Raw genomic sequence first — 15,628 nt, 5'->3', positions numbered from 1 at the left:
AAGATCACACAAAGCAGATTGGAACAAAAGATTGCAGCAAGGAAGGAACCCAGGGAAAGATCAAAGAGGGGGCCAGAGGGCCACCACAAAGCCATAGGAACAAAAACAGGATGAAAGATAAATTATAACATCTACGGCAGAAGATAGGGCCTAAGACGGAACCCGAATAACAGAGAGGGGGGGGGGGGGGGCTAGAAAGAATACCTAAGAAAGAAAAGCAATCGTAAATAATAACCATTACAGTCAGCTTCTGTATAGTGTACAAATGTTAAATTTAATCAAAAGATTTATTAAAAAGATGCCATTGCAGTCATCAAATAGGAGTTAATGTAAGAAAGTATTAATAATGCGCAGTGTAAAAACTGCAAAACAACGCTTGACAGTGATTGGACTTACGGCTTACATCATAGCTAGCTCTATGCACATGCAAGACTTCTACGCTTATTTATCTGAAATGAACATGACTTCTTGCAGATTTTAACATGTTCATACCATCTGTGCGCCTACCAGCAAAGCTCAAAATAAAACTGCGTTGTGGAAAAAAAATCATTAGGAAGTGACACCATTCATCCTCTTATCACAAATAGACAGGCACACAAATTACCTGCTGTTGCCTTGTTATCTTAATGCAGAGTGATAAACTTAATATAAGCTGTAACGAGAAGAATACTCCCACAAGTGACTGATATCTTAGGGAACCAGTCAGGAGTTAAAAGGAAGTGACATCTGTAAAGTGACCATCATCTTTTTTTTAAAATTGAGAGTACCCAATAAATTTTTTCCAATTAAGGGGCTATTTCTCGTAAACAATCCACCTAGCCTGCACATCTTTGGTTTGTGGGGGCACAATCCACGCAAACACGGGAAGAATGTGCAAACTCCACACGGACCCAGAGCCAGGATCGAACCTAGGACCTCGGCGGCATGAGGCCGCGGTGCTGCCCTGACCATCACCCTTAAGAGACAAATCATGCACCTTGGACATGCATTGCCTGGACCAATCGGCGCTGAGATATTACTGATCATGCACAGTAGCTAACAAAGGTTAATAAAGCACTTAGCATGAAGAAGATGGACTTCAGTCAATAGAACAATGCATAACACCACTGTCAATGGAAGTAGAGAATCAGTGTTCCAAGGTCAACTGACTGTTTCCACTGTCTTTATTAGGTATAACATTTTTGTACTTATTGCAATTAACTTAGTAAATTCTGTGAAATGTGCGACAAACGCTTGAACCAAGGTAGTCTGTAGCTGGGCGAAACTGCAGCTTCCTTTTAGAACATATAACATACTTATCATAGTTTATCATAGAATTTACAGTGCGGAAGGCCATTTGGCCCATTGAGTCTGCACCGGCTCTTGGAAAGAGCACCCTACCCAAGGTCAACACCCTATCCCCATAACCCAGTAACCCCACCCAACACTAAGGGCAATTTTGGACACTAAGGGAAATTTAGAATGGCCAATCCACCTAACCTGCACATCTTTGTGACTGTGGGAGGAAACCGGAGCACCCGGAGGAAACCCACGCACACACGGGGAAGATGTGCAGACTCTGCACAGACAGTGACCCAAGCCGGAATCGAACCTGGGACCCTGGAGCTGTGAAGCAATTGTGCTATCCACAGTCTAACAACTGTATTTGTTTTACAATTAGACTGAGCCCCAGGTCTTTGGAGGAAAAAAATCATCTGGAAATGATGGCATTAAAATACTGAAATGGCTAACTTCTAAAATAAACTTACTTAATGCTAAATGTTTCTGTGGATAAAGTACATAATTTCAACAATAAAACTGGACAAATGGCATGTGAGATTCCTTCACCAGCGGAAAGAAAACACTAATTTGATCAAATGTGATTTGATGCAGAATAACCAATAGAATTGGAAATCTAAATAAGTGAACAAATTATGGAAAATAGCACATCTAAGCCATACCCAATAGTTTTCTATAATGATTATCACTAAGTTAAAGAAATGGAAATTGCTAGGATACAATTTTAAACCTATTAAACATAAAGCACCCATAATGAATGTGCAGTTTTGCTCATTTCCAGCATGGGACAATGACATCTTCTGGAACATATCTACAGTAGTACCAATTTAATTTAAATTGGGGAATCCATATAGTGGTGATATGCATCACTGTAAATACACAAGGGGTTAATATAAATACACGTAGACTAGCTAGACACGAGAGGGAGCACCAGAGACATGACACACAGTCAACCAATAGGTCAGTAAGATAGGACACAACCAATGGGCATTCAAGTCACACACAGAGGTGACACTACCACAGGAGGGCATTACACCAACCCATATATAAGGACACAGCCCACATGATCTTCCTCTTTCCAGTGGAGACACTTAGTGAGCACACAGGGCTGATTGAAACACATCACACCCACCACCTGGATTGTAGCAGACTGGTTTGGCAGTCTGAGTAGCTATAGTAGGCTTAACAGGAGTCTCGAATCCAAGTAGGAAAATCGTTAACAGTTCAATAAATGTGTTAAAGCTAACTCCAAGTCTGAACCTTCCTTTGTCAGAGTGTACATCAAGGAAGCAGCTTATGCTACATCAAGAGCATAACAAAACACATATCATCTCAATTATTTGCAGATCACATATTGGTTAAAATTCCATAATTCACTCAGTAGAGCAAACTCTTACGGTCCATATTGAACTCTGATACCTCCGGAAACCAACCCTTCTCTGAAAGACATAGCTATCATTTCATTCCTTCAGGTAATTAACAATAGTTGGCTCGAGGGCTGATTTTCCAGGTCAGTATGGAGTCTCGACCGGCAATTGCCGGCATCATGAAATCATGGATAGTACATGTGGAATTCTCCAAAAAGTGTGGCCTGGCAGATTGCTCGCTCCACCAGCTCCTCAAATTCAGAAAGTGACCCGGAGTTTTGTATATTCTCAAATATGGTGGAACTTATTGTGAGGCTTCCAAGTCTCATTGCAAATAGGGGAAAACAGATGAAACTGATTCAGTCTGACATTCCCTTATGGGCTGTCTATCACTCGCAATCTCCACTTGTATGGATGTTCCATTATCCACGAGACGCTACCCTTCAATTACAATTCAATAAATTGTCACTGGCAATTATGTTAATTGCTGTACAAGGGAAACCAGAACACAGAGCCAAACTAATATGAATCAGCACACTAAAGCAGCAAAACAAAAAAAATTAATGGCTGAAGAAAATGACATACTATACCCAGGACATAATAGCCTGCAGTCAATGAAATATCCACCCCCACTATTCTCCATTGCTACAGGTGGGAGGAAGATGCTGCAGCACCCGATCCAAATGCGTGGAACATCACGTTTCAAAGAGGATAATCAGCATAATGGATAATTGCAGCAGCTGTGTTCAATTGAGAGCTCCACCACTAAAACTAGTTAAGAGTATTCATTTAATATGTGGAAAAAAAGGTCGCTGCATCTTCAACAGTGACAGTAATAATTAGATGGAATTTCAGCTTCAAGACTTCCTTTTTAAAAATAAGTTATTTTCTTATTTTTCTTCCCTTTGTAGTTTCACTGCACCAACCACCATCTCTGTCTGGGCAAGAGGCCTACATCAAGCATGGCGGAGCAAGGAATGAGGTAGGAGCAAGGAATGAGGTAGGAGCAAGTGGTGAAGCCTACACTATGCCTTTGCCGCACTCCACAGGTATGGTCACAATTCATTTCTTTCGATTCTCTCCAAAGGTGATTTTTGTTTAGAATACTTGTGATAGAACTGTTTTTCTACCAGATATTTATACTGCAAATATCATAAAGTCAGAATTTATTAAACATTTATCTAATGTTACGATATTTAATAGGTTAGTCATATGTAATTTATAATACCTGTTAATTGTTTTATCTGAAATTATAATATTGGAATTGTCCACATATTTAAGGAAGGAGCATTGGCGAATCATTGGAAATTTCAACTTAACTTCTATCAAAATAACATTGTTTTGACTGCATTAATGAATCCAATCTTGTGTTACAAATGTGAGGCACTATAGGAAAGTATGTTTTAACATATTTCCTCGAACTTAAGATAACAACAGTGTCCTGAAAAGGAGGATGGCTCGGAAACGGGCCCATTTGATTCAGTTGCCATGGGAATAGAGGCCCAGGTTGAAACTCATCGAAACTGGAGAATCAATTTCCGCACTAAAACAGAAAATACTGGAAAAGCTCAGCAGGTCTTGCAGCGTCTGTGGAGAGAGAAATTAGAGTCAACATTTTGAGTCTGTATGACTCTTCTTCAGAGCTAAAGAAAGGAAGAAGTGTGTTGAATTATATGCAGTAGAAGAGGGGATGGAGCAGCTGGAACAGAGTAGGTCAGTGATTGTTGGGAGCTAGGAGAGATTGTGACAAACATGTGCAGGTCACAAGACAAAGAAAGCGTTAATGACACGAGACGGTGCTAGGGTTACGGTATGATATCAGAATGTGTTAATAGGCGAGTAAAGGTCAAAGCTCATGAAAGCAAAACTTAAGAACACAGCATCTCATCTTCTGATTAGGTGTGTTAAAGCTCTCAAGACTCCAACATTCAGCTCAACAACGTTAGACTGTGACCTTTCTCCTCCATCTTGACCGTTTTTTTAATATCCCAAACATCTTTTGTCCCGATGCAAAAAACACCCTCCCCTATCAGGCTACCTGTCAGTTGTTCTTACATTTTCTGCTTTTATTTCAGATTCCAGCACAGGAACATAGGAATTAGGAGCAGAAGTAGGCAATTCAGCCCCTCAACCCTGCTCTGTCATTCAATTGGATCATGAATGATCTCTTCCTGGTCTCAAATCCACCTCCCTGTCTAATCCCCATATCCCTTTAAACCGTTTTTAAAATTAGAAATATAACTATCTCTTTCTTGAAACAATTTAATGATTCAGACTGCACCGCTCTATGGGGTAGCGAGTTCCATAATTCACCACGCTTTGCAAGTAGTTCCTCCTCATTTCCGTTTTAAATTTACTGCCTCTCAACCTATATCCGTGACCGCTCATTCTAGATTGGCCCACAAGAGGGAACGATTTGGTCTACGTTTACTTTATCAATCCCTCTTAGTATTTTATATACCTAGATTCAATCTCTCCTCATTCTTCTAAACTCCAGTGAGGAGAAGCCCAAACTGTTCAATCTCTCCTCATACGTCAACCTTTTCATCCCAGAATCAATCTGGTGAATTTCCTCTGAACTGTCTCCAATGCCACACATCCTTCCTCAAATAAGGAGACCAAAACTGTACACAATACTCCAGATGTGGTCTCACCAACACCCCCATACAATTCCATCAACACTTCTCTACTTTTATACTCCAGTCCTTTTGCGATTAACGCTAACATTCCATTTGCCTTTTTATTACATGCTGCACCTGCATACCGACTTTCTGCGATTCATGAACAAAGACACCCAGATGCCTCTTTCCAGACACATTTTGAATATGTTTTCCAGTTAGACAATAATTTGCCTTTCTAGTTTTTTTGGCCAAAATTGATAACTCCACACTTATCCACATTAAACCCCACCTTCCAAATTTTGGCCCATTTTCCTAGCCTATCTGTATCCATCTTTAAACTCTATTTCCTCTTCACTACCTGCTTTCCCACATATTTTAGTATTATCCACAAATTTTGCTATGTTACGGTCTGTCCCTGCTTGCAGATCATTTATATAGATTGTAAACTGTTGAGGTCCGAGGACTGAACCCTGTGGCAGCCCGCTAGTTACAGTTCATCAGCCAGAGAAGGATCCATTTATCCCAACCCTCTGCTTTCTGTTAGTCAGCCAATCCTCAAGCCAATTTAATACTCTACTCCCAATCCCCTGCAATCTCACCTTCTGGATCAGTCTTTTATGCGGCACCTTGTCAAACACCTTCTGGAAGTCTAGATATACCACATTTACAGGTTCCCTGTTATCCACTTTGGTTGTTACATCCTCAAAGAACTCAAGTAACTTTGTCAACCATGACTTACCCTTAATAAAACCATGCTGACAATGTTGGACTGAGCTTTGTCTTTTCAAATGTGCAGTCATCTCCTCCTTAATGATTGATTCCAACTTCCCCACCACAGAGGTCAAGCTAACCAGTCTATAGTTTCCTACTTTTGGTCTCTCTCCCTTTTTGAATAGGGCCATCATATTAGCGTGTTTCCAATCCACCGGGACCTTTCCAGAATCCAGGAAGTTTTGAAAAATCATAACCAATGCATTCACTATCTCTGTATCTGAAATATTTTGCTTTGATGTCAGTTTTCACAGCTTGACACAAAAAGGGTGGCTGGCCTTGCTGGACACAGACTCTTACTCACGCAGGCAACAGCACCTGGAGAGGAACACTGAAAACAGTGACTGTTGTGCCAAGCAAAGGGTGGAAGTAATAACCACCAAGCAGAAGGTTGGTGACAATAGATTCCCTGTTTGAAGAGATGGAGCTTGTTGAGATTTAAAGACTGACGAGTCACCAGAGGCGGTTTGGATGCTGTAAATCGGTTTGGTTATAGTAAGGAGATAGCGTGAAGGGACTTTTAAAAGGACTCAAGAAGACTCACCCTGGTTTAGCAAGAGAACCTGTGAGATAGCTGGCTACATATCTGCTGTGATTGTAACGTATGGTACAAATGTGATGTGGGTTTCCAGTTGTGTTAATTGAAAAAGTACCCCCTGTAGAGTTTATTGTATTTGTTGCCTACTATCTAGTGTTTGGTCAATGGTGATTTTAGTTTAAAATAAAAACAGACAATGCTGGACAAACTCAACAGGGTGGCAGCATCTGTGGGGAGTGAAACAGAGTTAATGTTTTGAGTCTGAATGGCTCTTCTTCAGAACTGATGAGGGGTTGAAATGTAATGGTTTACAGAGTTGGAGAGGGTTTTGAGGAAGTGGGGCAGAATAGAAGGTCACAGATAGGTCAGAGCTAAGGAGAGCCTGACAAAAGATGTCATGGACACATGACAAAGGGAGTGTTATTGGTAGCATTAAGGACTAAATAAGTGCTGATGGGGGCATTAAGGTAAGATAGCAGAATGTGTTAATGGGTGAACAAAGGTCAGTGCTCAATGAAAGCAAAATTGAAGAACAAGTGACAGATGTGCCTGTAAAGGAGAGGGGGGGGGGGGAGAAAGAGTGGAGGGGGGGGGGGGGGGAGGGGTAAGTGTTTGCACTGATATAAACCAAGGAAACTGATTTTAGCTTGGAAAAGTAAAACTTTTAAAACATGAAATCTTGCACTGTGATTCTTTCCATCAGTTAGTTATATAGTTTCAAGTCAGGATGGTGTAGGACGTAAATGGTGCTCACAAGCATTTCCTGTTTTTGTCCTGCTAGCTGGTAACGGTCATGGATTTGGAGGGTGCTGTTGAAGGAGCCTTTGAAAGTTGCCGCAGTATATCTTGTAGTAGATGGTACACACAGTAGACACTGTGCACTAGTAGTAGACTAAGTGGATATTAAGGTGGTGGATGGGTACCAATCGAGGAGGCTGCTTTATCCCGGAGAATGTTGAGCTTCTCAAGTGTTGTTGGAGCTGCACTCATCCAGGCAAGTGGAGAGTATTGCATCACACTCTTGACTTGTGCCTTGTGGATGATGAACAGGCTTTGGGAAGACCGTAGGAGTTACTCTCCGCACAATTCCCAGCCTCTGACCTGCCCTTGCAGTCACAGTAGTTATATGGCTGGCCCATTTCAGTTTCTGGTCAATGATAACCCTCAGGATGTTGGTAGCATGGGATTCAGTGATGGTAATGCCATTGAATATCAAGGACAGATGGTTAAGTTTTCTTTTGTTGGAGATGGTCATCATGTGGCATTTGTGTGCTGAACATGTTACTTGCTCTAATCAACCTAAACCTAAAGGTTGTCTTGGTCTTGCTTCATTTTAAAAAAAATGTATTTTATTACAAACATGTATCAAACAGGTTACAGCGAATAAACACCCCGGGAAATATACTTCCCAACAATCAACTATACAATCTGTATAGATTTTCCCCTTTTTCACCCCCCCCTACTCCCCGCGACAAATAGCCGCTCAAACACGGTCACAAACATCCCCCACCTTTCCTCAAACCACCCCCCCCCCCCCCCCCCCCCCCCACCACCACCACCCCACCCTCCTGAAGAGCCCCTTAACTCATACTTTATCTTCTCTAATCGCAGGAAGTCAGACAGGTCACCCAACCAAGCCACTAACCCCCCCCCCCCCCCCCCCCCTCCCGGTGGCGATGCCAACCGCCACTGTAGCAAAATTCGCTGCTGTGCAATCAGAGAGGTGAAGGCCACGACTTCGGCCTTCCACCTCTCCATGAGCTCCGGCTTCTATGAAACCCCAAATATCGCCCAAGGGTCCGGGTCCACCTCCTCCTCCACTACCCTGGCTAAGACCGTGAACATTCCCGCCCAGAATCTTCCCAATTTTTCACAACCCCAAAACATGTGCGCGTGATTCGCTGACCCCCGCCCACACCTCACACTCATCTTCTACCGCCTGAAAGAACCCACTCATTCTCGCCCGAGTCATATGCACCCTGTGCACCACTTTAAACTGTATCAGGCTCATCCTTGCACAAGAGGAGGTCCTGTTTACCCGACGCAGTGCCTCAAGAGGAGGTCCCGTTTACCCTACGCAGTGCCTCACTCCATACTCCCCAATTGATCTCCCCTCCCAACTCCGCTTCCCATTTCTCCTTGATCTTCACCATCCGCTCGCCTCCCCCGGTCTTGCTTCATGAGGTCACAAACTACTTCAGCATCCGAGGCGTCAAATGGAACTGAACATTGTGTAATCATCAGCAAACATCCCTACTTCTGACCATGGTGAAAGGGAGGTCAATGATGAAGTAGCTAAGGATGGTTGGGCTTAGGACACTTCTCTGAAGAGCTCCTGCAGTAATATCCTGGGGCTGAGAATGATTACCTTCCAACAACCAAAACCATCTTCCTTACACAGATGTCTCCAGGTGAGTTGCTGGACTATCCCCACCAGCCACTGTGCATCTCCCGGTGAGTCATTCACTTCCGCACAGTGCTTTGGAATGTCTTGTTGGTTTCAAACATCGTGCTGCTGCTTACAGCGTCCACTTTTGCAATATGGGTCTGTGCTAACTTAGCATAATTTATCAGGGGTAAAGATGGTGGACTCCTTGAAACTTCCTTGTGGGTCCCTCGGGAAGCAAAATTTATGGCCGACAACCCCTACTCCAAAGGACCTCATGAAGTGTTCTATGCACATAAACGCCTTTCAACAAAAATGGTCCAAATGATGGAGGATTTTGTTGGTTATTATGGATTTGAAGTGTTGATGAGAATTCAAGTTTTTGATTATTGATCTCATTGGGTGATTGATCTATTTTTCCTTTATTTTTAAAAACATTCATTCATAGAGCATGGGTTTTGTTGGCAAAGCCTACATTTATTGTCCGTTCCAAATTACCCTTGAGAAGGCGTACAACTGCTGCATTTCTTGTGGTGCAGTTACTTCCCTGGTTGAAAGTTACTTGTCCCTTTACTAACTTCCAAATAAATGTCTGCCAGTTTCAGAGTTATCAGCAGTTATGGCAGTAATGTATATTGTTCAAATACACATATACCAATGAAAATATGCAGCCTGCAATCAATTTAAACTGTCCTCGCCCAATGCTTGACAGAAGTCATTGCAAAGCAATCAGGAGCAGAGATGTGGTTTGATTTTTACCCCATCTCCCTTCCACTCCCCCCTCACAGCTGCAAAGCTGCTCAAACCGCAATATGAATTGGCAATTTGAGACAGAACCTATACACATGAAAACACAGAATGAAAAAGGACTGATCAACAATCTGGTATTCTTCAAATGATACAGTCACCCTCTGTGCACTGAATATGCAAATTAGATTCATATCAGATTGTGGAGAAGGGAAGTGGATAAGATCACTTACTCCTGCATTGCATAAAGCCTCAGGACTCCCACCATTGCAGCAGTTTGTTTAGATCTCAAGCTAAATTGATACTACTGACGTAACATTATCCTCCCCCTGAAAAACAGCAACCTTGTAAAGTGTATGGGAAACACACCAGGAAAATATCAGGTTCAATCCCAGTCTGTGTTGAGCTAGTTAACGAGCTCAGAATCTCTACAATGCAGGAGGCCATTCAACCCATTAGACCCAAAAGGAGCACCCCACCTAGGTCCAATGCTCCGCCCTATCCCCTTAACCCCACCTAACCTTTGGACACTAAGGAACAATTTAGCACAGCTAAATCAATTAACCTGCGCATCTTTGGACTGTGGGCAGAAACCGGAGCACTCAGAGGAAACCCACACAGATACTGGAAGTGCAAACTCCACACAGTCACCCAGGTCGGAATGTAACCAGGGAGTCTGGCTCTGTGAGCAGCGGTGCTAACCACTGTGTCACCTGGGCCATAGTGGAAGCATTTTAGTTCTTCCCAGTAATGCTGGGGGAGATTGGGGGCAAAAAATAACTCATGCAGGGCAGCACAGTGGTTAGAACCGCTGCCTCACAGTGCCAAGGTCCCAGGTTCGATCCCGGCTCTGGATCACTGTCCGTGTGGAGTTTGCACATTCTCCCTGTGTTTGTGTGGGTTTCGCCCCCACAACCCAAAGATGTGCAGATAGGTGGATTGACCACTCTAAATTGCCCCTTAATTGGAAAAAATAAATTGGGTACGCTAAATTTATATTAATTTACTTTATTATATTATATTTATTTATGTTAAAAAAATAACTCATGCAATAATGCAAGTCGTGAGGCTTTATGTAATGCAGGGGTAAATTATCTTTTGCACTTCCCTTCTCTGCAATATTGCATCATTTGAAAAAGACCAGATGGTTGGCCAGGGTTCCTGAACTTTATCACAACACAATAACTGACAAGTCACAACTCAACTTTGATACTCTGCAGACGACGAGCTCGACAATTGACATCATGTGCCTCACACATGAATAATATTCTGTACTGAAAGGTGGAAATAACAAGGAATTAATGAGCATAAAGATGGAAGAAATTTGTTGGAACAAATAAACTAAACCTTAACATGAAGCTTGAACAGTTCCACAATTATTCAGGATGACTGTGAACATACTCAAAATCTTGCTTTAAATTGGTTGTATTACTATCATACTTTCAGAACTGGGCTCCGTCCCTCATTGATTTTGTTTCTGAAAAGAACACTAACCTTTTGCGTTTTACAGCTCCAGCTAACAGCTTTGCTTGAGAGAACTTGCTCTTGTTTTCCACTGGCTTAGCAGCCGCTTTCTTCTCAGCATCTTTTTTAGATTCAGTGTTTTCCGCAAGTTTTGTGCGAGCACTGTTAGTTCTCGGTTAAGGATCAATAGGACTTCGGAACCAATTCCAGATTACATCTCTGGGAATTTCCCACGGCTCTTGCTCAAGAAGTTTCAGAAGAGTGAACAAGGAGGAACAACTGGCTTTTCTGCCTAGAGGTGACCGAACACAGAAATGTAGAAGATAGTACAATGTATAGAAATGGTAAATCTACGACACTACTTCAATAGAAACATAAAATAGGACATTAGAGCACAGGTTCAAACTAGTAAGAGAGAAATCTAGGAAAGGCCTCCACAAAGTGGCTAATACGTGGAGCAATAGCAATACACTCCAGCTGCTGACAATCTGAAATGGAAAATGAAAATGATGATCAAACCATATCTGTGACGATGAAGCAGAGTTAACGGACAGAATTTAATGGCTTACCCACCGATGTAACTTTGGAGGTGGAGTCTGTGCAAACAGGCAGGAGATGTAGATCCCCACCCCCCCCTCCCCCGTCCTCGCTCCAATCAAGTCCTGAGCTGGAAGACTCGTGGACAGGCTTTCCACCTGGAGGCCAATTGAGGCCTAAAGTGGCCACTTAATGACTTCAGCCCATCACTGCTGTCACCTTCTGTTCTTGTTTCCAAGACTCTCTCCTCCTTTGTATCTACAGGAATGATGGCAGCAGTCTGTGCTACCAATGCAGCACTCAGACATTGGGTGGATGTTGCTTGTGCTGCAACGGAAGGTGAGACATGGGCCATCAGATGCTGCATTATGGCTCAGTCCTCCGGTATGCTTATGGAGTTGCCCACTACTTCAATGTCCCAAAGTGTCAGCTCCACATTATGGGAAAAGCCCTGTGCCAAGTTGATGCTGGGCTCTTCCATCCGCCTTGATGCTGGGGTATATACCAGAAGGCTGGCAGTCACTCTACTCAGCATTTTGCTGTGCACCAGCATTCCTCTCTGTGGGCTGCCCCATAAAAAACTTGGTTTGTGTCCTCTGCAGGCAGACCTGGTGTGATGTCTGCCCCTTAGTGAACAAGCACCTATGCTATCCTTGCCCTGGCTGCAGCCCATCCATGCCTGGAGTCTCACTACGTGCAGAGTTGACTTATCTACTGTCCTCTTAAGATAAACACAATATCAGAATCTGAGTTGGTGGCTGCGAGTTTGAGGTCAATTGATGGCGCATTTTCATCAACATTGTCGTCTTGGTGCTCTTCCAGTATCTGGGCAGTTTTCAGTTCTTGCGTGTCTGGATGGTAAAAGGCACATGGGCACAGTTGTGATGATGTAGAAAAGGACCTTGGGCAGCAGGGGTCGCAGAGAGTAAAGTAAAAGGTGCATGCATACACCATCTGCAGCTTTTGAGTCGGATGGAATTGTAGGAGGAAGTGAAGTGCGATGCGAGGAAGATTAGGTATGATACTGTAATTTCAGTCAACGATCCGTCAAAGCTGCATGGGTGAATAGCACAGGGGAAAAAAGGATGCACACAAAAGCAGTCTGTTTAAGATGCTTTTCAAGGCCAAATAGAAATCATAAAGGGACCACACAATTCAACAAACAGGCCATTCACAGTAAAGGAAAATTGGATGGAACAATGGAATGTGACAGGAGCAAAAATGGCCAGCGCTTTCTCCTGCATCAGGGTCAGGAATACAAGACTGTCTGTACCCCTTGGTTAGCTTCTCTGCCTCAGAGTTGAGTCATTTTCTCCAAAAGGAGAGGGAAGTGTTTCAGTGCATTTCGTGGACGTGGTTATCATGGTCGAATAGCTGGCAGTATGTACAAGCTGTGATTATAGGAGTGTGAGGGTTGTGTTGCTTGTTCTGGGTAAGTGTGCTTTACACTCAATTGGCTCTGTTTTATTCCTTAGCTCTAGAGTCGCCAGGTATCCTTATGATACCGCCACAAGATTCAAGTTCAGATCAATGACTCAATACACCAGTTAGTAAGTTCAAACAAGACACGTTTATTATTAGTTATTTGCTACTCATGCATATAAACTAAGACTAAACTGTTCCTACCACTACTTAGGCCAATACTTATCTGAAATAAGGGAACTGCCGGATCAGGGAACAATGGCCTCTTGCTTTGTCCTGGATCCTCAGGCTTCCAGTTGGTGTGGACTAAAGTGGTCAGGAGTGTCTACTCTCGTAGCGTGCATTGTATGACACTTACTTGTCGGTGTAGCAATTGGCCAGGCCTCTCCTTACATTGTATATCTTGTGTTTCCCTATTATGTATTCTCATGTACTTAATTGAATTGTTTAATTCCCTTTTCTTCCATGTACTGAATGATCTGTGGAGCTGCTTGCAGAAAAATACTTTTCACTGTACCTCGGTACACGTGACAATAAACAAATCCAATCCAATCCAATCCTTCTCACGTTCACAGTCCTGGAGAGCTGCTGCAAAGGTGTTCGGCTGGGAGGACCGGCTAAGAGAGAGAGCTGGGGTTGGGGTCTCTGCCTTATACTGTTTTGGGTTTCGCGCCCATCTGGGCGGACCCTCTATAAACTTGCAATCGATTGGGTCTCTTCCCAATCGATTGATTTTAATTTCCCCAGTAACGGGGCTGTTCCTCGATCACTGGGCAGTTCTTTCCACCTTGCTTGTGTCCTTTTGTTTCAGACTCCACTGGCGCTGGGATGTCTGACCTGCTATAGAATGTAGCGATTGCAGTTAACTGTTGTGTCCATTGTGCCTGGGAATCACCAGGAATCACTCACTTAATATGCGCAGTTTGTTAGTTACAATGCTGTCTGGTTTCTTTAGCAGCCAGAATACACGGGGGATTCTGCAAACTGCTTGTCTCTTTGCAACTGTCCATTTTTCCCTGTAACCTTTGCGTTCTTCCATTTTGTGTGAGGAAGTGGCCAACCCAGGTGGCTACAGTTGCAACAGTGCTAAGTGTGTGAGGCTGTAGTGTAGTATATGAACATCAGGTATGGGTACTAATCGAGACAAATGGCAGGTGAGTGTTTGGAGTGTGGTGAATTGAGCAATGTCTGAAGCTAATGGTGCAGTTGGTAGAATATGGCATTTAAAAACGCATTGCATGGCCTTGACAACTCATTTCAAGTTATTTAACTTCTTGCACCACTGTAGCCAGGTCCTCAGTACTTGGCTCCTGGCACTGAGCTTCACAGCTACCTGCTCATATTGCCTTTTAAGCACAGATCTGGACCATTGGAGCTGTAGGGCAGCTTGCTTTCTTTCTATCTCCCCCACAAAGACCTGCACAGTGCAGAATCAGAAAAACCTTGGAGCCCATTTTCTCCTGTGTAGTGTCATTATTTACACATTCCCAGGCCAGACTCACTTCCTGAAAAATACCACACCAGGAAGTCCTGAGGAACAGGAGTGTTTGTAAACAGATCTCTGAAGTCAGAAGCGCAGGTTAATAGGGTGGTGAAAAAGGCATATGGTACACATTTACATCAGTCGTGGAATAGATTACAAAACCAAGGACGTCATGTTGGAGTTATATAGAACATTGGTGAGGCCACAGCTGGAGTACTGTGTGTAGTTCTGGTCGCCACATTATAGGAAGGATGTGATTGCAGAGGATATTGCCTAGGATGGAATATTTAAGTTATGAAGAGAGGTTGGATAGACTTGGGCTGTTTCACTGGAGCAGAGAAGATTGAGGGGCGACCTGATCAAGGTATGCAAGATTATGAGGGGCATGGACTGGATGGATAGTGAACAGCTGTTCCCCTTAGTTGATGGGTCGGTTACAACAGAACACAAGTCCAAGGTTGAGGGGTGGGAGTCTAAGGGGGATTTGAGGAAACTTTTACCCAGAGGGTAGTGACGGTCTGGAACTCATTGCCTTTTAAAAGTACCTGGATGAGTATTTGGCACATCTTAACATTCGAGGCTATGGGCCAAGTGCTGGCAAATGGAATTAGGATTGGCAAATCAGGTGCCTTTCATGTGGTGGTGCAGACACCTTGGGGCAAAAGGCCTTTACTGCACTGTATTTTTCTGTGAAAACCCCCAATACCTGCTCCAGACAGAAAGTACATCCATCTCCCCCCTCCATAGTTTCAGGGGCTATCCAATTTAGCTCCAAAGATCTTTCCAATAGTTACTTACATGGTGCAAGTGTCAGAAATCTCTAACGAACATCTCAGTCAACCAATAGTTTTCAACATTATTTTCAGTCTTTTACAGGAGAACTCATTGCAGATGTAATTCACTGCATTCAAAGGGTGAGAAAGTTAGCTGTGCTCAACCTCATCAAAAACACCCAGAAAGAAAGAAATCACTTTCATTATTTCACATCATTTCATGGAGTTCATCTTTTACTTA

General features: G+C 43.2%; 1 protein-coding gene across 4 annotated transcripts in view; it reads right to left on the bottom strand.

The window, feature by feature from the left end:
- psme3ip1 (proteasome activator subunit 3 interacting protein 1) overlaps nt 1-15,628 on the bottom strand; it is a 137,526-nt gene that overhangs the window by 16,737 nt on the left and 105,161 nt on the right. For 3 of the 4 annotated variants that reach the window (XM_038806862.1, XM_038806864.1, XM_038806863.1), the window contains exons 5-6: nt 11,203-11,336; nt 10,914-10,982 (exon numbers count right to left, since the gene is read on the bottom strand). In XM_038806862.1, the coding sequence (XP_038662790.1) occupies nt 10,914-10,982; nt 11,203-11,336 (203 nt within the window). The remainder of the gene's footprint in view (nt 1-10,913; nt 10,983-11,202; nt 11,337-15,628) is intronic. The other variant, XM_038806865.1, reaches the window with a different exon arrangement.

Source organism: Scyliorhinus canicula, chromosome 9 (assembly GCF_902713615.1).
Source record: "Scyliorhinus canicula chromosome 9, sScyCan1.1, whole genome shotgun sequence".
NCBI lineage: Eukaryota > Metazoa > Chordata > Chondrichthyes > Carcharhiniformes > Scyliorhinidae > Scyliorhinus > Scyliorhinus canicula.
The sequence above is the reverse complement of the archived record's forward strand: the minus strand, read 5'-3'. Positions and strand labels throughout refer to the sequence as shown.